Raw genomic sequence first — 26,982 nt, 5'->3', positions numbered from 1 at the left:
GGGCTTTTCAAAGTGTGGGGCGCGCCTCCCCTAGGGGGCGCCAGAGTTCTTCGGGGGGGGCGCAATGTGAGGAAAAATAAACCAGAATAAGTTACTATTGCGGACATTTAGCGAACTTCAGCTAGCCTTTGCCAGAGACAAAATGGATCGATTTGTAGTACCTAAAGCTACAGTGAGTGAGGAGACAGAGTCTGGGCCAAGCAAAAAAAGAAGGAAGTATGACCACGATTATTTAAAGTTTGGATTTTCATGGACTGGATCTGAAGATGCTCCACTGCCACAGTCGTCTGCCAAGAGGTGCTAGCTAACGATGCTATGAGATGTTTAAAATGTGTAAAACAAGATGTTTTTTTTTTTTAAACCACAAATGTTTTAAATGTGTAAAAAAAAAAGATGTTTTCAAAAAGCACAGATGTTTAAAATGTGTAAAAGAAAAAAATAAAAATGTGTACAACAACCATTTTTTAAAAATACGAATGGAACATTAAGTGCAGAAACAAAAATTGTAAGGGGGGGGCGCTGTTGTTTATTTGCTCTCTGAGGAGGGGGCTGACTCTCCCACACTTTGAAAACCCCTGCTTTAAATCATTTTACCCTGATACCTTATTACTATTTGCTGGAATCATCCGGTGTCTACAGGGTGTAAGCACAGGAAGAGTCCAGGTTTGATTCTGGTTCCTCTTCAGGCTTCTTCCTTATTTCAACTCAGGGAGGAGGGTTTTTTAATTTGCGCTGGCAGTGCTGGCGCAAATTGTTACTTTCACTCAGGAGCTTTCTACTTTCTTCTAATGTTTTTAGGAGGCTATTTCTACCTCAGTTTTCAACCATCCATCCATCCATTATCCGTAACCGCTTATCCTGTGTAGGGTTGCAGGCAAGCTGGAGCCGATCCCAGCTGACTATGGGCGAGAGGCGGGGTACACCCTGGACAAATCGCTGAATCATCGCAGGGCTGACACATAGAGACAAACAACCATTCACATTCACACCTACGGTCAATTTAGAGCCACTAATTAGCCTAACCTGCATGTCTTTGGACTGTGGGGGAAACCGGAGCACCCGGAGGAAACCCACGCAGACACGGGGAGAACATGCAAACTCCACACAGAAAGGCCCCCGTCGGCCACTGGGCTCGAACCCAGGACCTTTTTGCTGTGAGGTGACAGTGCTAACCAGTACACCACCGTGCCACCAGTTTTCACCATCCATCCATTATCTCTAGCCGCTTTATCCTGTCCTACAGGGTCGCAGGCAAGCTGGAGCCTATCCCAGCTGACAGTGGGTGAAAGGCGGGGTACACCCTGGATACGTCGCCAGGTCATCACAGGGCTGACACATAGACACAGACAACCATTTACACTCACATTCACACCTACGGTCAATTTAGAGCCAGTAATTAGCCTAACCTGCATGTCTTTGGACTGTGGGGGAAACCGGAGCACCCGGAGGAAACCCACGCAGACACAGGGAGAACATGCAAACTCCACACAAAGGCCCCTGTCGGCCACTGGGCTTAAAGTACATATCACGGGTAAATGCAGGAGCAAGATCAATGTAATTCTCCTATTTTATATTAAACTTTGGTCAAATATCTGTCACATTTTGCATTTTGTGCAATTTTTTTTACCTTGCGCAATACCAGAAAAATTCAGTTGAAATCAAGCCATTTGAGGCGAATTGATCTGCCTCTGAAAAAACTTGCCCTTTGGATTTCCCAGGAAACATTGATTTTCGTGACGTCACGTGTGGGACAGCCTCCCTCTGAATCCTCCGCCAGCACTGGTTTGCTTATGAGAAAACGACTTGATGGTTTTCTGCAAGTTTCTTTAACGTTATCACGTAATTATTAAAATGGTTAACAGATGTATCGTAGGAGGGTGTAGCAACACCAATCTTGATGGGATTAGTACTCATTGTTTCCCACATTGCACTCAGGTGACAATACTATATTTCAATGCAAAATTGCTAGATGCTAAACTTGGTCTACACAGGCTGTGCAGTGAAACCGTTCAAGCTCTCGCAGCCTGCTGGCACTTTTGCAGGTGATGTCACGAATCTGGCTCCAGACTCCCTTGGGATTTTTCCAGACGCGTTTTGTTATTTTATTTTTTTCTGCTGTAGACAGACGGCCTTGTGCAAAATTACCCTTCTGGATGAGTGTGTAAAGGGACATTCTTTCATCTAAAAAAAAAAATTATTTGGTTCAGGATATGCACTTTAAACCCAGAACCTTCTTGCTGTGAGGCAACAGTGCTAACCACTACACCATCGTGCCACCAGTTTTCAACCAATCATCACCAAATTTCACATGTAGAATATCTCTGGGCTGAGTTATGTGGCTATGACTTTTGATGGTGATCCAGATCACTGATCCGGGATTTTTTTCAATCAGTTTTTTAAATTTTATTTTGGTCAGGGCGGGTAGCGTGCAACTTTTCCTCGACCTTCAATTGACAAAGGTCAGCTTGTGCAAATTACTTTAGTCACAGTCTCTACTGAGGGTTTTTTTTTTGGCCACTGTCAGTACAGACTTGCTTATTGGGATCCAAACTGACACATGGGTTTCTGTGAAACTGCTTTATAGCACCAGTGTCTATCAATCATCTAATCTAGTCTAATGTCACCTGGAAAACATCAACAACTGTAATCTTTTTCGGAAGAGTTTGCATTAGCAAGATATACTGAAAGAATTTCAACATAAAAAGAACAGCGTAGATGACAATCAAGGGCAACACATTTATGGAAATGTTTACACAAGTATTCAGAAAAGCACAAACCAATAAACCAATCTCAGCTGTGGTGTTTTTTTACAGTGCCTAAGGGAGACATCAATGGTTTTCCACTCTGAATGAAAAACAAATGGATATTTCTGCCACTATGACTCTCTGATTGCTCATCGTTCTGGGCCTGATGTACATACATTACACAAAGTGAAATATTTCAAGCCTTTTTTTTATTTTAATGATTATGGCTGATAGCTCATGAAAATCAGAAATCCAGTTTCTCAAATCATTAGAATATATCCAGAGATCAATCAAAAAAGGATGACATGACAGAAATGTCCAACTTCTGAAAAGTATGTTAATTTATACATTCAATACTTGGTTGGGGCTCCTTTACCACTAATTACTGCATCAGTGCGACATGGCATCGAGGCGATCAGCCTGTGGGCACTGCTGAGGCATGACTGAAGCCCAAGTTGATTTGATAGCAGCCTTCAGTTTGTCTGTATTTTTGGGTCAGGTGTTTATCTTCTTCCTCTTAACAATACACCATAGATTCCCTATGGGGTTCAGGTCAGGTGAGTTGACTGGCCAATCACGCACAGTAATACCATGGTCAGCAAACCATTTGGTGATGGTTTTGGTACTGTGGGCAGGTGCAAAGTCCTGCTGGAAAAGGAAATCAGCATCTCCATAAAGCTTGTCAACAGATGGAAGCATGAAGTGCTCTAAAATCCCCTGGTTGACAGCTGTGTTGACTTTGGACTTGATAAAACACAGTAGACCAACACCAGCAGATGACATGGCACCCTAAGTCAGCAGTCTTCCCCATGATTGTGGCTGTGTGTACGAAACTAGATTGAAAGATACACTGTATTTATACTGTTTTACTCAAACTCAAAATTAAACATTCTAACAGGTTGAGATTTATTTATTTAATTTTTTTTTGCACTGGAGGCCATAATTATCAAAATTAAAACAGAAAAATGCTTGAAACATTTGAGTTTATGTGTAATGAGTCTAGAATATATTCATTTTTTCACTTTCTTAAATAACTGATGGAAAATATTGAACCTTTTCATGATATTCAATTTTTTTTTTTGAGATGCACTCGTATAGTGCCCTCCACAATTATTGGCACCCCTTGCAAAGATCAGTAAAAAGGTTTAGGGAAAAGGAAAAAAAAGTGGACACCAACTGGAACTGTTACAAACTTGCCTGGAAGAGTACCCAAGTTTATTTTGCCCCCACTTACAGTGAGGAGGAGAGTAAGAGAGGCCAAAAAAAAAACAATAATAAAATAAATCCCCAAGTATCACTGTTGGTGAATTACAAGAAAAAGTAAAATATTGTGGCGTCCAAGTCTCCAAAACCACCATCAGACGCCACCTCCATGCCAAAAGATTATTTGGAAGGTACGGCAGAAAGAAATTCCTTTTCTGTCAGTTAAGCACAAAGGTAAGCACCTGAAGTTTGTGAAATACTTCTACAACTTTGACTGGAACTGTGTTCTTTGGTCTGATGGAACAAAAATGGAGCTTTTTGGCAATAAACACTCAAAGTGGGTTTGGTGTAAAAAGAAGGATGGCTATAATGAAAAGAACCCGATCCCAACTGTAAAATATGGTGGAAGTTCTGTGATGTTTTGGGGCTGTTTTTCCTCCAAAGGCCCTGGAAACCTTGTTAGGGTCCATGGCATCATGGCCTCCATGAAACACCAGGACATTTTAAATCAAAATCTGGCTGCCTCTGCCAGGAAACTAAAACTGGGTCGTCATTGGATCTTCCAGCAGGACAATGATCTGAAGCATGCGTCCAAATCAACACAAAAATCATTAGCTGAGCACAGAATCAAGCTTCTGCCCTGGCCATCTCAGTCTCCTGATCTGAACCCCATTGAAAACCTGTGGGCTGAGCTGAAGAGGAGAGACCACAAGAGAGGGCCAAGGACCCTGGATGATCTGGAGAGCTTGTGTAAAGAGGAACGGTCTCAGCTCTGTATGTCCAACCTGAGAACACTCAGTGCTGTTTGACTGGCTAAGGGAGGTTGTACAAAGAAAGTATCAAAATGCAACATTGCCGATAATAGTAGCCCATGTGTTTTTGATGAAAATAATGATTTCTTGATGAGGGATTTGTTTTTCTCTGCATAAATTTATTTCAATTAAAAGTTTAATTTTCTCATTTTTTCAGTGCGAGATGAAGCGACTTCACCAAAAGGTGGATTTTTTCTAACCCTCTTCCCTCATCTTTACAAGGGGTGCCAATAATCATCAGAAGACTCTGTGACTGCTAAAGCAAAACCGAGCCTTTTCTGCATTTTCAGCAGTTCATGTGCATAATGCTGCTGTCTGACAATCATGTCTGTCAAATTGTATGACTATTCAAAGGTCAACCATGAAAAGTCTCTGGCTTAACACATCATTCACATTCACGTCCTGTCACAGCCCGGCTCAAAAGCTGCAACAAGAACGGGAGACAGAAGAATAGGCAGCTAAAAAAGTACTTTATTTACAAAAATAATCATATAAAATCAAGGCCAGAATAACTAGGAATTGACAAAACAAGGAAGAATAACTAAAACACAGCAGCTCTCATGGGTGCTGATGGGGAGAGGGGACGATCCCCCCCAAAGAAAGAATCAGAGCCCAGAAAGCCAGAGAATCAAGAGAGATTTAAAGGGTAGAGGCACACCAGGCGCAGGTGTGACTCATTTGGCTAATTCATTCAGCTTCCTGTAAAACAAAAAAGAATGAACAACAACAGGCCTGTGTCTGAAATCACTCACTCCTCAAGTGGAAGCAGTAGTCACGAACCTGTACATAGGCGGCCCAGGTTATAGGGTTGATCTCTGCTGGAACGAAGTAGCAGCAGAGTTTGGCAGCCCTCTGAGTGTCTGAGCAGCTCTGTTTAGGATTCGCTCTGCTCACCTCCATGGAGGAAGGGGCTAGAAAAAGTGCCCCAAACATAGCCTGCTTCACATCACCCCGGCCAGCACACCACGGCTGGAGGGGATCCCACTCAACGGTCGAAATATGGTACAACAAAAAGATAGTGAAGGTACTCAACCTTGGCATGTGGAATGTCGACACGTGGGCGTACCTTCAAAGCCCAGATTGGTCTCATCAGTCACCTCCGGACTCACAACCGCCACCCACCAAATTGAAGTCATGGTCATCTTCAACCCCGAAGGATGAACATCATTATTTGTCTTAATTTCTGGATTTTGTACAGATTGCAATCTTTCAAGTTATGAATATGAAACAACCAATTTCCACACAATTTTCATTAAATGTGTGTTTAATTGACAGAAATAAGCCATCTAAAATTCGGATTTCCTGAATGTTACAATTACCAGATTGTCAGTGGCACACAGGAGCAGGTGAGGGATGTAGGTGTGGAGTTTTATTATCAGGATTACAAACAAAGCCCCACACCATAAAGCTCGGAGTAAGGACACTATACAGGACTAAGCATGAAAAATGACAAATACAAGATGAAAAGGATAACAGAAACCGGGGTAAAATAAAGGAAGGAATAAGTGTGCAAGCTAAAAACAGGTGTGCATGATTATCTGAACGAGCTCGAGTTCAAGGTGCAAGGGCAGCTGGGGACTGGAGTTCACAGAGGTGCCCTTCTCAGTGCAACCTGAAAGTCTCACCTGGTGCCGCTTCTAAGCACAACCCAGAAGTCCCTCGTGGCGCCGCTTCTTGGGGCTGGCATGACACATATTTTAAAAGGCTAATGACACAATTATATTAGACAGACATGAGTGTTTTACTGGGAAATACGCCACTCGTATTTTTCATCCGAGCTCCATCCAGGACATAGAGAACCAAAACCGTGACATAAATCTCTATTTTTTTCACGGTCCAAATCCTGCGCTCTGATTGGCTGGCGAGTGGGTCCATATCCTACAGTACTGACCCCAGTTACGGACCCCGGTTACGGACCTCTGGCGACTCACTCGTTCACAACAACAACAAACATAGTAGCAATTTTTGTCAACATTTATTTTCACATTTCTCAGAAGAATAGCATTAATTTTACAGCATGGATAGCGATAACGACAGTGTTCACAGCAAAAGCAAGTTTTACTACCCTGAGGAAGAAGAAATAAAAGAAAACATTTCAGGAGAAAGTTAAAAACTTCTAACTGCTGCCAATGCCAAGCAAAACATGGCTGACTCCTGAATGACTCCTATTTGTATAAATGGGGGACTACATAGGCGGCAAAATGTAGTTTTTTTTCCTGCCATGGAAGTGCACTTGTATACCGAGGAGGAAGCCATTTGCATTATAGCCGTGAATGAGGATTCAAAATAGCATTAATTTTACAGCATGGATAGTGATAACAACAGTGTTCAGAGTGAAAGCGAATTTTACTACCCTGAGGAAGACAAAATAAAATAAAACATTTCAGGAGAAAGCTAAAAACCTCTAACTGTTGCTAACGCCGAGCAAAAACATGGCTGAATCCTGAATGACTCAATTTTGTATAAATAGGGGACTACATGGGCAGCAAAATGTAGTTTTTTTCCTGCCATGGAAGTGCACGTGTATACCGAGGAGGAAGCAATTTGCATTACAGCCGTGAATGAGGATTCAAAATGGCAGCTCGGCTCGGTTTTCCCTTTCGGGCGCTCTCGTTTTCTGTTAGAATTTGGAAAAGAAAAAAATAAATATATTATTCACCAGCTTAAGGTCGGTCCGTATGGTGAAATACCGTGACCATGGCCTTGAATACTGACCTCGGCCCAGAGGGCCTCGCTCAGTACTTTCAAGACCTTGGTCACGGTATTTCACGATACGGACCTCCCAACTGGTAAATAACATATCTTTATTTTTTTCGCGGTCCAAATCCTGCGCTCTGATTGGCTGGCGAGCGGGTCTGTATCTTACGGTACGGACCCCAGTTAAGGACCTCTGGCGACTCGCTCGTTCACAACAACAAACGTAGTAGCATTTTTTGTCAACATTTATCTTTTTTATAAGATTTATCTATAATATTATCAAAAATCTTATAAATTTTTGCCAGCATTTCTCAGGAGAATAGCATTAATTTTACAGCATGGATAGCGATAACGACAGTGTTCACAGCGAAAGCGAGTTTTACTACCCTGAGGAAGAAGAAATAAAATAAGACATTTCAGGAGAAAGCTAAAAACCTCTAACTGTTGCTAACGCCGAGCAAAAACATGGCTGAATCCTGAATGACTCAGTTTTGTATAAATAGGGGACTACATAGGCGGCAAAATGTAGTTTTTTCCTGCCATGGACGTGCACTTGTATACCGAGGAGGAAGCCATTTGCATTACAGCCGTGAATGAGGATTCAAAATGGCAGCTCAGCTCAGTTTTCCCTTTCGGGCGCTCTCGTTTTCTGTTAGAATTTGGTAAAGAAAAAAATTAATATATTATTTACCAGCTTAAGGTCGGTCCGTATGGTGAAATACCGTGACCTCAGCCTTGAATACTGACCTCGGCCCAGAGGGCCTCAGTCAGTACTTTCAAGACCCCGGTCACGGTATTTCACGATACGGACCTCCCAGCTGGTAAATAACATACATATATGTCACTTGTGAGGAAATTGATGAATTGTTTTGACAAATTTGGGTAGATTTTGCATGTGAATGTGTCAATATAATAAAAAGAAAATCACACATTGGCCTGAAGATATTAAGTTTATCTTCTTGTATTGAAAAATTCACATTTTTAATATTAAATACATCGCGGATCTGAGTGACATATTTCCTGATACTCCACTCTGATGATGTCACTTCCAGTATTTTCCCACTGATGCACTGTCAAAATGGCAAATCGGTTCAAAATTAAAATTCTTTTGATTAACCTGCATTTTTTTTTTTTTTGTGGATGTGTCCACATAAAGAACATTACATGGTGGTGTGAAGATATGAAGTTTATCTTCTCATATTGAAAAATATATCACTTGTTTGCTTCACTCACTCGTGATATATACATTCACCACTCAAAGATAGACTTCATAACTTCATGCAACCGTGTAATATCCTATGTATACACACCACCCAAATTCCAAAAAAAAAATGGGACACTGTATTAAAAATAGAATGTGAAGATTTGCAAATCATGGAAACCCTATATTTTATTGAAAATAGTACAAAGACAACATATCAAATGTTGAAACCGAGGAATTTTATTGTTTTTTGAAAAATACATGCTAATTTTGAATTTGATGTCAGCAACACATTTCAAAAAATGTTGGGACAGGGGCAACAAAAGACTGAAAAAGTTGTGCCATGCTAAAAATAAAAATGAAATTAAATAAAAAAAATTTGGTTAATTGGCAACAGGTCAATAACATGACTGGGTATAAAAAGAGCATCCCAGAGAGGTGGAGTATCTCAGAAGTAAAGATGGGGAGGGGTTCACCACTCTGTGAAAGACTGCATGGGCAAACAGTGCAACGATTTAAGAATAATGTTACTCAATGTAAAATTACAAAAATTTAGCAATCGCATCATCTATGGTACATCTCATTCTCATCTCATTATCTGTAGCCACTTTATCCTGTTCTACAGGGTCGCAGGCAAGCTGGAGCCTATCCCAGCTGACTACGGGCGAAAGGCAGGGTACACCCTGGACAAGTCGCCAGGTCATCACAGGGCTGACACATAGACACAGACAACCATTCACACTCACATTCACACCTACGGTCAATTTAGAGTCACCAGCCCTTCTATGGTACATAAATATCATTAAAAGATTCAGAGAATCTGGAGAAATCTCTGTATGCAAGAGACAAGGCTGAAAACTGACATTGGATGCCTGTGATCTTCAGGCTCTCATGCGGCACTGCATTAAAAGCAGGCACGTGTCTGCAGTGGAAATCACTGTATGGGCCCAGGAACACTTCAGAAAACCATCGCCTGTGAAAACAGTTTATTACTGCATCCACAAACGCAAGTTAAAACCAGATATAAACAATATCCAGAAACACTGCCACCTTCTCTGGCCTGAGCTCTTTTTTTACGATGGACTGAGGCGAAGTGGCAAACTGTCGCGAGGTCTGACAAATCAAAAGTAGAAATTCTTTTTAGACATCATGGACACCACGTCCTCCAGGCTAAAGAGGAGAGCGCTTGTTATCAGTACACAGTACAAAAGCCAGCATCTGTGATGGTATGAGGGTGCATTAGTGCACATGACATGGGTAGCTTGTACATCTGGGAAGGCATCATTAATGCTGAATGATATATACGTTTCAGAGCAATATGCTGCCATCCAGACAAAATCTTTTTCAGGGAAGGCCTTCCTTATTTCAGCAAGACAATGCCAAACCACTTTCTGCACATATTAAAACTACATGGCTCTGTAGTAAAAGAGTCCAGGTGCTAAACTGGACTGCCTGCAGTCCAGACCTGTCTCCCATTTCAAACATTTGGGGCATTACGAAGCGCAAAATACAACAAAGGAGACCCTGAACTGTTGAGCAACTGAAATTGGTGAGAATGGGACAACATTTCTCCTTCAAAACTATAGCAATTGGTCTCCTCAGTTCCCAAACGTTTACAATGTTGTTGAAAGCAGAGGTAATGCAACATGGTGGTAAACATGCCCCTGTCCCAACTTTTTTGAAATGTGTTGCTGACATCGAATTCAAAATGAGCATATATTTTTTGAAAAACAATAAAAATTCTCAGATTCAACATTTGATATGTTGTCTTTGTACTATTTTGAATGAAATACAGGGTTTCCATGAGTTGCAAATCATCATGTTCTGCTTTTATTTACATCTTACACAACATCCCAACAGGGCGGCACGGTGGTGTAGTGGTTAGCGCTGTCGCCTCACAGCAAGAAGGTCCAGGTTCGAGCCCCGTGGCCGGCGAGGGCCTTTCTGTGCGGAGTTTGCATGTTCTCCCCGTGTCCGCGTGGGTTTCCTCCGGGTGCTCCGGTTTCCCCCACAGTCCAAAGACATGCAGGTTAGGTTAACTGGTGACTCTAAATTGACCGTAGGTGTGAATGTGAGTGTGAATGGTTGTCTGTGTCTTTGGCCAAGTTTACATTAGACCATAGCTGTCTCGTTTTCTTCGCGGATGCACTGTCCGTTTACATTAAAACGCCTGGAAACGCCGGGAAACGGGAATTCGCCAGGGTTCACGTATTCAATCCAGATCATGTCTGGTCCGGTGCTGTGTAAACATTGAGAATACGCGGATAAGCTGTGCTGAGCTCTAGCTGGCGTCGTCATTGGACAATGTCACTGTGACATCCACCTTCCTGATTCGCTGGCGTTGGTCATGTGACGCGACTGCTGAAAAACGGCGCGGACTTCCGCCTTGTATCACCTTTCATTAAAGAGTATAAAAGTATGAAAATACTGCAAATACTGATGCAAATACTGCCATTGTGTAGTTATGATTGTCTTTATGCTTGCCATCCTTCCACTTGCAAGTGGTAAGTGATCTGCACTGGGATCACACACACAGCGGCTCAGTCCCGAATCACTGCTCGTGCGCTATACTCGTGCGCTCTGTGAGCTGCGCAGGGCCGGAGTGCGCACCCTCCAGAGGGCACTCGCTGTTCAGGGCGGAGTGATTTGGAGCGCAGGATGCCTGCGGAGCCGAGCGTATCCGTGTACTGGTGTTGCTGTGTGCACGCGAATCGTGTATTGGTGTTGCTGTGTGCACACTAATCGTTTTAAAAACGTTAATCTGATGATCCGCTGATACGGTCTAATGTAAACCCTACCTTTGTGTCAGCCCTGTGATGACCTGGCGACTTGTCCAGGGTGTACCCCGCCTTTCGCCCGTAGTCAGCTGGGATAGACTCCAGCTTGCCTGCGACCCTGTAGAACAGGATAAAGCGGCTAGAGATAATGAGATGAGATGAGATGAAGTTCTCTTTCTTTTTGGTTCTATCTTTCTGTAAACTGCAGCATTTGGAAGCAGGACTCAAAGTCTGTCAAATCATATCAGATACGGTCATTACAGATATTAGATACGGTCTAATGTAAACTTGGCCAAAGACACAGACAACCATTCACACTCACATTCACACCTACGGTCAATTTAGAGTCACCACATCAGGCAGGCAAAATCAACAAGGTTTTTTTTTTTTAAAAAAAAGGGAAAAAAAGAAAGAAAACAGAATCTGCCAAATAGAAAGTACACCTCAGAACTTTATCAATCAAACTGCATAAGATTTAGCCAAAAATAATCACCTGGAATCAATCAAGAAGCAAACCAATGACAGGACATGACGAACAATGCCACGTTACATGAACTCAAAACAAAATACAAATACATTGCTTGTCAAGCTCAGAGGGAGGAAATTGGGGAAACATCCACTTACTTAACACACTAAACACCTTGTCTTAAAAACAGAAATCAACATTTAAATGCTATTTTGTCAATATTCCTTATGTCAATAATCCTTTGCTGGAGGACCAGACTCCTCGACCTACATAATTATGTGACATGTGAGAGATGTGTAAGGTTTAAAGACAAAATACATTCCACATTATAATCATAATAATTAAAAAAAGGTGCACTTACTTTGCTGTGCTCAAACTTTTTGAGGACGCTGTGAAGTTTCTCCAATTTTATGTTCGTTTCCTCTTCAAGAAACATAATCCACGAGGAGTTTTTGCCAAAGTGAGAGGAAAAACTAAAGAAATAAACATATAACATATTTGTATGCTCTGTTTTGCTCATGATGTTCAGTGTGCCAAGTATTTTATTGCTTTCAGATAAGGTTTCTGTATTATCAGGACCTACTGGGAATCATTAGTGACAAATAATGAGGTACTGATGGAAAGAAATCTCTATAACAATCATTCGTAAAAGATTCATCACAGCAGATGGAATCAGTTGGATCCATGCAGTGTGGTTTTTTTTTTTTTATCATTTGCATCTGTGTGCGCGCACGTGTGCGTAATGTCCATATGAGCACAAATGAGGCAAGCACACTTACTAAGGCAGCAGGGGAAGAATGCTCCAGTCTCCCTCATTTTCAGACAGTGTGTGAAGAAGCAGGATAACTGGAAGGCTCTGAACAGGAAAGAAAGTTGGAAATCGATAATAACAAGATCAACTGTGAGCTACTGCTCACTTACGTATCCCCCCGCTCTCACTTATATCAGAATGCGAGCAATTGAAGGAATAGGACACTTATTATGAATGCTGACTTCAACAAATAATTAACCCTGAAATGAGTAAGTAAAGAGCCGTGTCTCTCCCCAGGGATTTCAAACAACATCCTGGTAAACTGGCATTTTGAAATAGCATTTTGCTTTTTGAAATACCGTCAAAATCTACACTATATGTTTCATAAATACATTGTCAGTAAACAGGAAGTTGATGCGCAACAGACCTGAAAACAGTATACACAGTATAGAACCCCAAGCTGAAGCTCAGTACCAAATATCAAGCAGTTGTGATTTGTAGTTGCTGAGAAAAACATTACAAAAATTTTGTAAATCCACCCCATGTGTTTCGTAAATACATTCGGTCGGTAAACAGGAAGTTGATGTGCAACAGACCTGAAAATGGTATACACGGTATAGAACGAACCCCAAGCTGAAGCTCAGTACCAAATATCAAGAAGCTGTGATTTGTAGTTGCTGAGAAAATTGTTTCGTAAATACATTAAGTTGGTAAACAGGAAGTTGATACCTGAAAACAGTATACAGTACATGGTATAGAACCCCAAGCTGGTTTGGTACCAAGTGGCTATGATTTGTGGTTGCTGAAAAAAAGGGTGTTTCGGACGGATGGAAATACGGAAATACGGATGGACGGACAGACAGAGGTAAACCAGTATAATAATAATAATAATAAAAAAAAACTGTTTTATAGGTTATGGGTAATATACTTGCAGATTCCCTGCAGATGGCCAATTAAAATGTGTTCACCATGTTGGAAACAGAGATTTATGTCATTTGTAAAGTGCTACTCAGCAGTAAATGTCTTATCAGACCAGGTAATAAACACTTTATGACTGAAAATGAGTTATTGTAGCAATCTTCTATTTTAAATCTAGCGATAGTTTAAAAAAAACCCACTCATTTTCTCACTTTGTGCACAAAGCAGAAGGCCAAGCCAAGCCAAGTTTATTTGTATAGCGCTTTTAACAATAAACATTGTCGCAAAGCAGCTTTACAGAATTTGAACGACTTAAAACATGAGCTAATTTTATCCCTAATTTATCCCCAATGAGCAAGCCTGTGGCGACGGTGGCAAGGAAAAACTCCCTCAGACGACATGAGGAAGAAACCTCGAGAGGAACCAGACTCAAAAGGGAACCCATCCTCATTTGGGCAACAAAAGGTCAAACAAAAGAAGGTCTGAAGAGCCTTTTAAAAAAATCCTAATTATGTTCTACAGAGATGATGGTCATGTAAATTATATCTCCAGCTAGTGATCTGAAATAAAGTGTTCAAGATGACTTCATAATTGTGAAGCAATTTTAGTCTCCATCCCAATCCAGTTCATCTCATATTTAATAGATGTTGCGATGTACTAGCAACTGCTGGGTATTTTATTATAATACTGCTGCAAATTAGAACAGACGTTCTGTGACATGAACTTTTTGTGATGAGCATAACAGAAGGATGAAAAAGTGAAGAGGAAAATGTCCTCTGTGTGTCCCTTTTGGAATGACTCAATATAAAAAGTACTTGAGTCATTAAGACTTTGCGCTGTCACAGAGACAGATCTGTTTGCTCCAGATCACTGCTGGACATCATGATATGAGGTGCGGTGAAATGCGTGATCCCAGCTATAACTATTACACAGTTTCATTTCGGATGCAGGAAGGATGAAAGAAATGAAAGTGAGGCCTTCTTGATGCATGAGCACTGATAAATTACGCCCATTAAAATTTCAGGGCAAGTAACATTTCAAAATGTATTACATTAGGAGGTAGAGGTTCTCAACATCTATTATAAAAATCTATTTCACAGGACCTCCTGATGATTAGAGAACAGATTTAAATTTAGATAGTCGAGCGTTATAGACCTGGATTTTCCCTCATCCTGGTGTAGTTATTAAACACTACACATCATATTAACAGCAATTCCTGGTGAAATTAAAATGAACATTACTTCATATCAGGTCCCGCATCACTATCACAGCTTCTGATTGGTCGACAGACTCATCATGGGAGGCTAACCGCTATGGTATGGGTAAATAATCACAGAAGTCATCCAATAGCTGTGATATTTTCTGTTACATATGACAGCGTCAAAAATTCAAAGTCCCTTCTGTGTCAGGATCTGGTCTTCCCAGGCAGTCTCCTGTTCCAGTACTAATGGTGCATTGGTGCAGCTCCAACTTCCATTTCAGTAGCCCTTGGCCTCTCACCTGTTATATACCGTAGCTAGGGTTACAGTGGAGGGCTGGTCCTCTGGTCATTGTGAGTGTTTGACTCCCCACTTGCCTCATCAGATGGCAGTAGATACCATTTTTATGATGGTCTTTGGTATGATCAGACCACGAGTAGAACTCGCGATCTCCCAGTCAAGAGGTGGACACACTAACCACTAGGCCAATTCACGGTCACATATGACAGCATGGCCCTCTAAAATTACAGTTGGAGCTTGATTATTCTTAAGTGTGCCTATACCATAGCGAGTTCCTAGGTTAGGCCCCTCAACTAGGTGCTGTTAGTGAGCTCCTCAGCGAAGTGATATTAGTGAACCCCTCAGCTAGGTGCCATTAACTAGCCTGGCAGCAAGCGCCGATACCCAGCCCTGACTTATTTCAAGGAAATAACTTCAATAATGCGTCCATCAACTTTATATGGTTAAAAGAGCTCATTTTTAATTAGCCAGTAAATTAGCAGTACTGATATAAATAACATGTTATAAATAGTATCGTCACATCAGGTGACATCATCATCAACCCCTAAGCTACTCAGTCACTGATTGGTTGAAATCCTGTCAGTCATCAAACTAATGAAACAACCTGAAAAATCTGTCGAAAGGTGCCCAATTTCATCCTGTCACAAGGGCTAAACTGTTCAGCATATCAGAAATCCCTTCACAATAAAAAATTACAAAAAATAAACAAAGAAACAAGCAAAAAACAATAATCTTTATGGATCCAACTGGGTCCTTGCACCTACAGTGCTCAGGCCCTCAAAAATACTGAGATAAATACAACCCCAATTCCAAAAAAGTTGGGACAAAGTACAAATTGTAAATAAAAACGGTATGCAATGACGTGGAAGTTTCAAAATTCCATATTTTATTCAGAATAGAACATAGATGACATATCAAATGTTTAAACTGAGAAAATGTATCATTTAAAGAGAAAAATTAGGTGATTTTAAATTTCATGACAACAACACATCTCAAAAAAGTTGGGACAAGGCCATGTTTACCACTGTGAGGCATCCCCTTTTCTCTTTACAACAGTCTGTAAACGTCTGGGGACTGAGGAGACAAGTTGCTCAAGTTTAGGGATAGGAATGTTAACCCATTCTTGTCTAATGTAGGATTCTAGTTGCTCAACTGTCTTAGGTCTTTTTTGTCGTATCTTCCGTTTTATGATGCGCCAAATGTTTTCTATGGGTGAAAGATCTGGACTGCAGGCTGGCCAGTTCAGTACCCGGACCCTTCTTCTACGCAGCCATGATGCTGTAATTGATGCAGTATGTGGTTTGGCATTGCCATGTTGGAAAATGCAAGGTCTTCCCTGAAAGGGATGTCATCTGGATGGGAGCATATGTTGCTCTAGAACCTGGATATACCTTTCAGCATTGATGGTGTCTTTCCAGATGTGTAAGCTGCCCATGCCACACGCACTAATGCAACCCCATACCATCAGAGATGCAGGCTTCTGAACTGAGCGCTGATAACAACTTGGGTCGTCCTTCTCCTCTTTAGTCTGAATGACACGGCGTCCCTGATTTCCATAAAGAACTTCAAATTTTGATTCGTCTGACCACAGAACAGTTTTCCACTTTGCCACAGTCCATTTTAAATGAGCCTTGGCCCAGAGAAGACGTCTGCACTTCTGGATCATGTTTAGATACGGCTGCTTCTTTGAACTATAGAGTTTTAGCTGGCAACGGCGGATGGCACGGTGAATTGTGTTCACAGATAATGTTCTCTGGAAATATTCCTGAGCCCATTTTGTGATTTCCAATACAGAAGCATGCTTGTATGTGATGCAGTGCCGTCTAAGGGCCCGAAGATCACGGGCACCCAGTATGGTTTTCCGGCCTTGACCCTTATGCGCAGAGATTCTTCCAGATTCTCTGAATCTTTTGATGATATTATGCACTGTAGATGATATGTTCAAACTCTTTGCAATTTTACACTGTCAAACTCCTTTCTGATATTGCTCCACTATTTGTCGGTGCAGAATTAGGGGGATTGGTGATCCTCTTCCCATCTTTACTTCTGAGAGCCGCTGCCACTCCAAGATGCTCTTTTTATACCCAGTCATGTTAATGACCTATTGCCAATTGTCCTAATGGGTTGCAATTTGGTCCTCCAGCTGTTCCTTTTTTGTACCTTTAACTTTTCCAGCCTCTTATTGCCCCTGTCCCAACTTTTTTGAGATGTGTTGATGTCATGAAATTTCAAATGAGCCAATATTTGGCATGAAATTTCAAAATGTCTCACTTTCGACATTTGATATGTTGTCTATGTTCTACTGTGAATACAATATCAGTTTTTGAGATTTGTAAATTATTGCATTCCATTTTTATTTACAATTTGTACTTTGTCCCAACTTTTTTGGAATCAGGGTTGTATAAAGATGTACCATATAAATAGATAAAATAGACTGCACACAAACAAACTGCAAATAAAAGGATGTGCAATGCAACAATTTAAGTGCATATGTGCACTGAGTACAGTAGATGAAAGTGGGAAAGGTTCTTATTGAGAAAAATAAGGCATGGGAGAATATGGCATGGGATAGACAGTAGTTATGTGCATCACAATGCACAATGCATTGTTTAAAGCGGCGGGATGTCAGAAGGGTTCTTGTTTAGAAGATGATGGCCTGAGGAAAGAAGTTGTGGAGATTGCTGTTGGACCAAGTCTTGAGGGCTCTTACTCTTGTTCTCCACTGAGATGAGAAACGTTGGAATAGAGGCTTTCGACCTGACGTCATAGGGTCACGTGATACTGTTTATGCCACCATTTTGGAGGTCAAACAAAGCCACGCTTATCAGCAAACAACACTTGTAATATCCATCTTCTTCATCGCTTACTTTTATCGTAGAATGACTGATATGTGTTGTGCAGTTAGCTGCCACAACAGAAGAGGGGATAAACCTGGATTAACGTTCCATAGGTTCCCGGCCGATCGACAGTGTCGCGAAAAGTGGATTGTGGCGATCAGGCAAGAGAATTGGCAGCCCACTGAACACACGCGTTTGTGTGGCGAACATTTTGTCTCAGGTAACTTTTCCAAAAGTTTAAAGATATCGTATGTGAGATAAATGACAAATTATACATGTAGCCTAGCACCTAGCCTACACGTAAGCCCTGTTAGGCGGTGTTCAGGCTACCTGGCACCTAGCCCCACTAGTCAGGCTACGATGGTTTTATCTTTATACATCCACAGTTTTATATACGTGAGACGGGGACCGCTCGGCCTCATCAATGGGGCTACCTGGCACCGGACTTCTTACTAGTGTTTGGGCGGCTTACGTGTAGTCTAGGTTTAACATACACGGTGCCCTCAGGCGAGGCAGAGCCATGTTGTTGGGTGGGTTGTACTTTTTAGATGTGAATATGCAATGGACAAAACTAGAATTCGATACTAGACATATTAATTATTATATGTTTTTCTATATGATTAATGTAACTCTGTCTCTCTCTCTCTCTCTGGACACTATTTTTCTAAATGCAATGAATTTACTTTTATTTGGTATCACGTTGAAGTAGACTGTTATGGAATTTTTTTGCCACAAAATGTTGTTGGAAATCTTTGCATATGTTGTCATGGCAACCATTCAAACAATGCATGCTGTGAAAAGGGAAAATACATATTTTTTGACAAATCTTTAAAGTAGGTTCTTCTATTTAAATATTAAAAGTAGTAGCCTACTTCTTAAAGTTATTCAATTTAGGTTTAGTAGCATATTGACAGTGTAATGTCGCTCGATAACCCACATGTTGGGCTAGCGGGAGTCGCCATTGTTGTGACCGCCAAAATGGCACTATCTACTTGTTGACATGGCAACGGTCACGTGGGTCGAAAACCTCTATAGAGAGTGACCACGGGTGAGGGGCAACCATGATTTTACCCACCCCCTTCTTCATGCTTGATGAGTAAAGGTTTTCAACGGTGGAGAGCCGACAGCCGATGATTTTCTCTGCACATTGCAATGTTCGCTGTAGCTTAACTTTGGCGTGTGAAGATGCAGAGCTGAACCAGATGGTGATGGAAGATATGATGGACTCTCAAGGCAGTGGAGAAATATACCAGCAGTGCTTAATGCAGCCCACATTTCTTGAGCTGTCACAGGAAACGCAAGCACTGTTGGACCTTCTTCATAACTGCAGTGCTGTGTCTGTCTCATATAAGCTCCTGCTGAATGGTGCCCAGGAATCTGTAAGACTCTGCTCTGCTAACAGTGGAGCCATGTGTTTCCAATGGAGCAAGTGGTGAGAGTTTCTTTCCGAACTCAATAATCATATCTACAATTTTTTGTGTGTTCAGCTTCAAGTTGTTAGCTCTGCACTATGATATCAGACTTGTTACTTCCCCCCGGTATGTGGACTCGTTGTTTGAAATGAGACAGACCAGGGTAGTGTCATCTGCAAGCTTAATAAGTTTCACCAAGTCACTGTTAGAACTTTGGTGTAGCACACAACCCTGTGGCGCACCAGTGCTGAGGTAAAGAGAGTCAGAAATATGGTCACCTAACATGACATACTGTTTCCTGATAGACAAGACACTGTGGATCCAGTAGCAGACAGATGTGGGGGCTGAGCTGCAACAGTTTGTCCAGTTGAACGTCAGGAATGATGGTGTTAAAATTATTATTATGGCTGGGTTCTTGCCAGAACTGATAATCGCATCATCAGTTTTTCTTTGGCTAATCAGACACAAGTTACACCACCACCACCACCACACTTGCCGGAGCAGTTGGAGGTTAGGTGCCTTGCTTAAGGGTACTTCAGCCAATCCTGCTGGTTCAGGGAATCGAACTAGCAATCTTTTGGTCCCAAAGCTCTAACCATTTGGCTATGGCTTCCCCTAAGACAAACAAACAAACAAACAAACAAAAAAAGCCCATGTTTGGTGTTAAAAGCAGAGATAAATTTACAAATGGCAAATGTGCATAAGTATGAGGGCCACAGAGGTGTTGCAGGATGAACTTCAGAGCTAATTTACTGGCATCATCTACACACCCGTTAGCTCTATACACAAAGTCCAAAGAGTCCTGGAGGGCATCGGTCATGACTTTGAGGTGTTGAAGTAAGAGTTTCTCAAAACACTTAATGAATACAGATGTTATGGCAACTGATCTGCAGCCGTTCAGAGAGGAGATCTGCTTTTTTGGAACTGGTATGATGACAGAGGTCACACGGGTACAACACACAGGTACAAAAGACTTGGGCAGGGACTGATTGAAGAGATCAGTGAGAATGGAAGAACGCTGCTCAGAATAGTACCTGAATGTTGCAGGTGAAATATCAGTGGTTTCAGTGCAAAACTGCTTCAACTGCTTTAAGCGCACAATGTATACTGTTCTTACTCATTAGGTGAAACTGGGCGTACCTAACAACCTGCGTTGTTGCCCCCCCCAATCTCTTCCCTCTGTCTATCTCTTTCTGTCAAGTTACATGTCAATCCTGAGACACTGGTGATGCTGGCCCCTCCTGCTCCTTGGACCTGCCTAATCCATCCTGATGCCCTACTTCTGGCTGGAATCTCATCACGTTGCTCCTCTGGAGGACAGCCCCATATAGATACTCGAAAGTTGCACTTGGAAGATGGCTCTGGACACTTGCAGTTTTGCTGTGATGGCTGAGGACTACAATTGGCATGATAACTTTAGGACTGTGGTTGTCATGAACAGTTTTGCACTCAAGTTTCCATCAATGAACAGTTGATAACTTCAACAAAACAGACTTCATGCTAAAACTATAATGCATTTCCTGGTTGTACTTTGTGACTATATAGGACACAGTTATGGAAGCAAGTTATTTATAATCATTCTATCTGTTATCACCCAGATGAGGATGGGTTCCCTTCCGAGTCTGGTTCCTCTCAAGGTTTCTTCCTGAGGTCGCCTGAGGGAGTTTTTCCTTGCCACCATCACCACAGGCTTGCTCATCAGGGATAAAATTAGCTCATGTTTAAAGTCCTTAATTTTCTGTGAAGCTGCTTTGTGACAATGTCTGTTGTTAAAAGTACTATACAAATAAACTTGACTTGACTTTCCTAATCTTCTTTTTCCTGAAAGAAAACCTGCCGTGCTGTGTGCAGTGATGATGATGGGAGGTGGTGGGGACTAGGGGAGGGGGTCTTGGGTGTTGTGGAAGAGAAAGCAGAGAGGTGTGAGGTGTGTAGAGTCTGCAAACCGTCACCTGTTTTGTACAGCTATGACTCAATGTTGCCATAAAGCAGATCCCTCAAAATTCCAACTTTGGTTGTTTATACTGAACCAAATAAAGCTGCATAAAGCAGCACCAGTGTGTGTTTTTACACAGCTGTGACACAAGAGCGTTGGTGTAGAGGGTGACATAGAACATACTACGTCTTGGAAACACGAATATCCTGAGCATACAAACATTGCTTTCAAAATAATAATGGTGGGTAAACTAAGTGTTGAGGTGCTTTTGGTAGCTGTGCACAATTATACCACACTTCAAACACCAGCAGAGTTGCTGTGCGACCAGAAATATGCTGGAAGAGAAAGCAAAGAGAAGTAGGAAGTGATTTTAGGCAGAAACATGCGTGGACCTTAGACGCTGTAGACGGAGACAATTGAATTTGCACTGGTTTCAGGAAGAAGAATGTCAAAAACGAATGTCAAATGTCAAAAACGTCACTGTTCACCTCTGTTCAGTAATGCCAGCTGTCCCTTTTACTTTGTTTCAGCTCAGAGATGGAACAACCCAGACCCCTCATTCTGCATTCCAAAGTTTTACACAGAACACAAGGCAGAATAAAGGCATAAGATGCCTGCCTTGTGTAAAAGGGGTTAGTGTCTGTCTGGGGGAAGAGAGTAGATGTCCTTTGTATTTTCAGTCATGAGTAAAAGTTATTGGGGCCTATTATTGGGGCCTGCTGCTATATTTGATGCTTGATGATTGTAATTTGTCAAAAGACCAAAACCATTGGTCACTCGAAAGAGGTAATTTTACATGACAATTCAACAAAATATGAAACATATCCATCCATCCATTATCCGTAATCGCTTATCTTGTGCAGGGTTGCGGGCAAGCTGGAGCCTATCCCAGCTGATTATGGGTGAAAGGCGGAGTACACCCTGGACAAGTCACCATATCATCACAGGGCTGACACAGAGAGACAAACAACCATTCACACTCACACCTACAGTCAATTTACTGTAGAGCCATCAATTAACCTAACCTGCATGTCTTTGGACTGTGGAGAAAACCAGAGCAAACCCACACAGACGCAGGGAGAACATGCAAACTCCACGCAAAGGCCCCCGTCGGCCACTGGACTCAATCCCAGAACCTTCTTGCTGTGAAGCGACAGTGCTAACCACTACACCATCGTGCCACCCAATATAAAACATATGGTGTTGTAAATGATGACTTTATGAAGTTGAACATTTGGTTCACAGCTGATAAAAGTGCCTCTGTGACTTTGAGACTTTTGAAAGACTTGCCACTGATTTTAAATACCATTCATCCATCCATCCATTATCTGTAGCCGCTTATCCTGTTCTACAGAGTCGCAGGCAAGCTGGAGCCTATCCCAGCTGACTATGGGTGAGAGGTGGGGTACGCCCTGGACAAGTCACCAGGTTATCGCAAGGCTGACACAGAGACAAACAAACATTCACGCTCACATTCACACCTACGGTCAATTTAGAGCCACCAATTAGCCTAACCTGCATGCCTTTGGACTGTGGGGGAAACCGGAGCACCTGGAGGAAACCCATGCAGGCACGGGGAGAACATGCAAACTCCACACAAGGGCCCCCGTCGGCCACTGGGCTCAATCCCAGAACCGTCTTGCTGTGAGGCGACAGTGTTAACCACTACACCACCGTGCCACCCAATATAAAACATATGGTGTTGTAAATGATGACTTTATGAAGATGAGCATTTCTTTCACAGCTGATACAAGCGCCTCTGTGACTTTGAGACTTTTGAAAGACTTGCCAACTATTTTAAATACATCACTGAGATATAGCAATGTTACACAGGGCATCCACAAGGGTTGTCCTCCTCCATTTATTTCATCCATGCCATCAAAGGGAGGATGATGTGCAAAAAGTGGTCAGAAAGTCACAGATCTCACTGTGAATTCACTTTGTACAGGCTGCTAAAACTGCCATTGAGCTGTAACCCGAAGCAACAATGATGAAAAAGATGATAATGACACGGGTCAGTAAGACCTACTGTGTCCTGGGAACTGGGTTGAGCCTACTCCTTCAGTGATGCTCCATCCACTGTCAAGTGTCAGTAATTAGCACATCAGAGCAAACTGTGCTTTGCACTCACATGCTCTTAGCTGATGGTGCCAACCTGTCTGGCTAACATCACTGGAAAATTTAAAAAGGTTCTTAAAAGTGCTGAAAGGGGACAAGGTGTCAAACACTGATTCCAAATGTGGATGAACATTCAAATACAGACAAAATCGTCTGTATTTGAATGTTCATCCACATTCTCTGGTTTAAAAAAAAAAAAAACCTCTAGAAGTGGCAAGATCATTAGGAGTCATTTACTCTGACAGGACCTTGCATGTCCAATTTTAGCTCTGTGATCTTTATAATGGAAAAACAATATACAACCATAAACCAATTACTTTTTCCTTTAAACAATCTTTTAGGAGGTGTGAAAAAATTAAAATATGTCAGTTATCACTGGCAAAGATCAAGCAAGTATTTCTGTGCTGAGCCTGAAACCTGGAACCTTGAGTGCTGCCAGACAATAACAAGACGATAGATCAATTTGTTCAAAAGCCTACAAACCATATCAGCGTGGGAAATTATGGCTCTATATAGGAGTCCAGACTATAACACACACACACACACACAATGCTAAATTTCAGTGTATTTACTTATAACTTTAAGAATTCTTATAGTATAACTTTAAGTGACTTTCCATGACTTCTTAAAAATAATGAAATGCTGTTAAAAAGAACGTTTAAGATGTCACTTAAAGTTACGAAATTCAACTTTTAAATATACTTAAAGTCATGGCTACTTTTAAGAACACAAACAAAGGATCTTAAATTGACTAGTATATTTAATGAATTTGAAAAGTTCAGTAAAGGTAACTTAAATACACGACTAAATTTAAGGTTCCTTTAAGGTTGAGATGAAATGCAATTAAATTCACATTCTCACTGAGTGATGGAATATACATAATTATTATACATACAGGACACTTTTTCGATGGAATGAAAATGTGTTCTATTCCCTTATAGTGGGTTTCATTCATTTGGTTTGATAGCATGCCATATTGTTAGCATATTGCTTATCCTATGTGTATTATGTCACTCTACCCAATAGAGAATGAGCGTTGAATATGGTTTACGATATTGCATGGTTGTCAAGACAACATGACGTCACATGGAGACGTAAAACTTCTGTGCTAGCGAGCGACTGTGACAATTTGTAAACAAACATGGCCGCCAGGCTTGCTTTGTTAAATACAGAAGATTTTGAGAGAATTTTGGAAGAGAAAGATGCGTTGAACACCTGAAAGGAATGTGTATGTATAAGAATAATAATATTGGCTGGCTATTTTTTGTGGTATCTCATCTCATCTCATTATCTGTAGCCGCTTTATCCTGTTCTACAGGGTCGCAGGCAAGCTGGAGCCTATCCCACCTGACTACAGGCGAAAGGCGGGGTACACCCTGGACAAGTCGCCAGGTCATCACAGGGCTGACACATAGACACAGACAACCATTCACACTCACATTCACACCTACGGTCAATTTAGAGTCACCAGTTAACCTAACCTGCATGTCTTTGGACTGTGGGGGAAACCGGAGCACCCGGAGGAAACCCACGTGGACACGGGGAGAACATGCAAACTCCGCACAGAAAGGCCCTCGCCAGCCACGGGGCTCGAACCCGGACCTTCTTGCTGTGAGGCGACAGCGCTAACCACTACACCACCATGCCGCCCTTTTTTTTTTGTGGTATATCAGATATAGTCCATTCAGCTACTTATCTTTGACTCATTCAATATCATGCTAGCTGAATGGAATATACAGTATCTGATATACCACTCAACGCCAGCCGATATTATTTAAATGTCATCTCACGGTCAATTTAGAGTCACCAGTTAACCTAACCTGCATGTCTTTGGACTGTGGGGGAAACCGGAGCACCCGGAGGAAACCCACGCGGACACGGGAAGAACATGCAAACTCCGCACAGAAAGGCCCTCGCCAGCCACGGGGCTCGAACCCGGACCTTACCGGGTCGAGCTAGCTCGGCTATGCATGACCCTTTCCCTCCAAACAGCCCGACACGGTTAATGAAACTTGTATTGACATCGAACAATTGATGTGCTTAACTTTGTCCTCCTTTCAATGTGTCTATTTGATAACCTCAAATCAGGAAAATTTGGAACAGCATGGAAAATGCAGATTAAGAAAAGAAAGTGTAGCCCAGGCTTCGATACAAGGCCTTCTAAATATTAAAAATATCTCTTTAAAATAATTTCCATAGAAGAGTAAACAATTCACTTTTTATTTTGAAATAAACAAATAAATAACTCATGAAGATTTATTTTATGTACAAGAAATAAGTAGATTTTGTATTAAGGAATAAAATAACGCTTAAAAGTGTTTAAAAAACAATAATAACATTTTGAGTGATGTCAATCGGTGAACTCCACTGAGGCCAGGTGACTAAGTTACCTTCCGGTTTCCGGTCAAAAAAAAAAAAACTTCCGGAGTGCGAGCGTCTGGCACTAGCTGCATTGGAGAGGTGACGCGTCGTCTACTGGGTGAGAGAAAAGGAAAATGATTGTTAAACGGAGGAAAAAAATAATCCGTGATGATGTTAAACAGTTGCTGACTGCAATGTTGTTAAATATAAACTTTGTAGAGCAGCGTGAGCGACCGAGAGAATCACTGTGACCGAGAGAGAATTTCGCGGGTCTGCGGGGCAAATGCTATGAAGCTCGCATGCGCATTGGCTCAGCGGTGAGTTGAAACATGTTTAGTTGATTGTGAACCCGCTGATAGTTATGTTATATGGTGCTGAATCTGAATCGTTTATTGTAGTGTGTTTATGGTAAAAATTAAAGGAGTACTCCGTAGCATTTTTTCCATTTTTGTAAATGGATGATTGGTTAAATTGTGTATTTGAACACAATTGTGAGAGGCATGTTGGATGTATTTACAGTCACACGACTATAAAATGAATACTTGAACTAGATATATTTTTTGTTGTACAACAGAACCCTTTGAGAACATGTTTAAACTGATTAATGTAGAACATTATCATTAATTAGTGAAAATTCATGGAGGATTTTGCAGTGAATATGATTTATACAGTCAATATGAGTGTAACGACACATTTGGATCTCTGGCCTGTCCCTAGGTCAGGTTTTTTTTGTGGGAATCATTTGAACGGGAGGACGTAGCCACGTCCATCCATCCTCTGCTACTAACACCACCTGAGTGGGAGGACGCAGCCGTGTCCAATCATCTTTTGGAGTCCTTGTCCACGGACTGTGGGGTAGGGCAAACTAACTGGTGGTACACCGACAGTGATTTGAGAAAAAAAGGGCCCCAACAATATAAACTGACTTCAGGGAAAAGAGGGGTATTGTTTTGCCGGCCTTTGTTATCTTTATTTTGTTATTTTTCTTATATTGTGCTGCAACACATTGTTACACAGCTGGTCTGTGAGTTTTCCATTATAAGTTGCCATATATTCTAAATATATTGTGTCTGTGTCATTATTGATATTCAGAGTATTGGCTCTTAAGAATTTGGTGTCTTCTGATCCTGGTCTAGTGATTATCATTGATCATTACTTACCTGTGCTCTATTGTTACATATAACAAAAAGGGTTACAAAAGCAGTGATTTCTAAATTGACTTTGACTTCTGTTTCACTCCAGATAGTATG

The 26,982-nt window shown here is 41.5% G+C and overlaps 1 protein-coding gene across 1 annotated transcript in view; it reads right to left on the bottom strand.

Moving 5' to 3' along the window:
* Positions 1 to 26,982, bottom strand: part of b3glcta (beta 3-glucosyltransferase a) — a 456,351-nt gene that overhangs the window by 129,130 nt on the left and 300,239 nt on the right. The window contains exons 6-7 of the mRNA XM_060943556.1: positions 12,680 to 12,756; positions 12,262 to 12,373 (exon numbers count right to left, since the gene is read on the bottom strand). Coding sequence (XP_060799539.1) covers positions 12,262 to 12,373; positions 12,680 to 12,756 — 189 coding nt within the window. The remainder of the gene's footprint in view (positions 1 to 12,261; positions 12,374 to 12,679; positions 12,757 to 26,982) is intronic.

This window comes from Neoarius graeffei, chromosome 17 (genome assembly GCF_027579695.1).
Source record: "Neoarius graeffei isolate fNeoGra1 chromosome 17, fNeoGra1.pri, whole genome shotgun sequence".
Lineage (NCBI taxonomy): Eukaryota > Metazoa > Chordata > Actinopteri > Siluriformes > Ariidae > Neoarius > Neoarius graeffei.
Note: the sequence above shows the minus strand (reverse complement) of the source record. Positions and strands in the feature narration are given on the sequence as shown.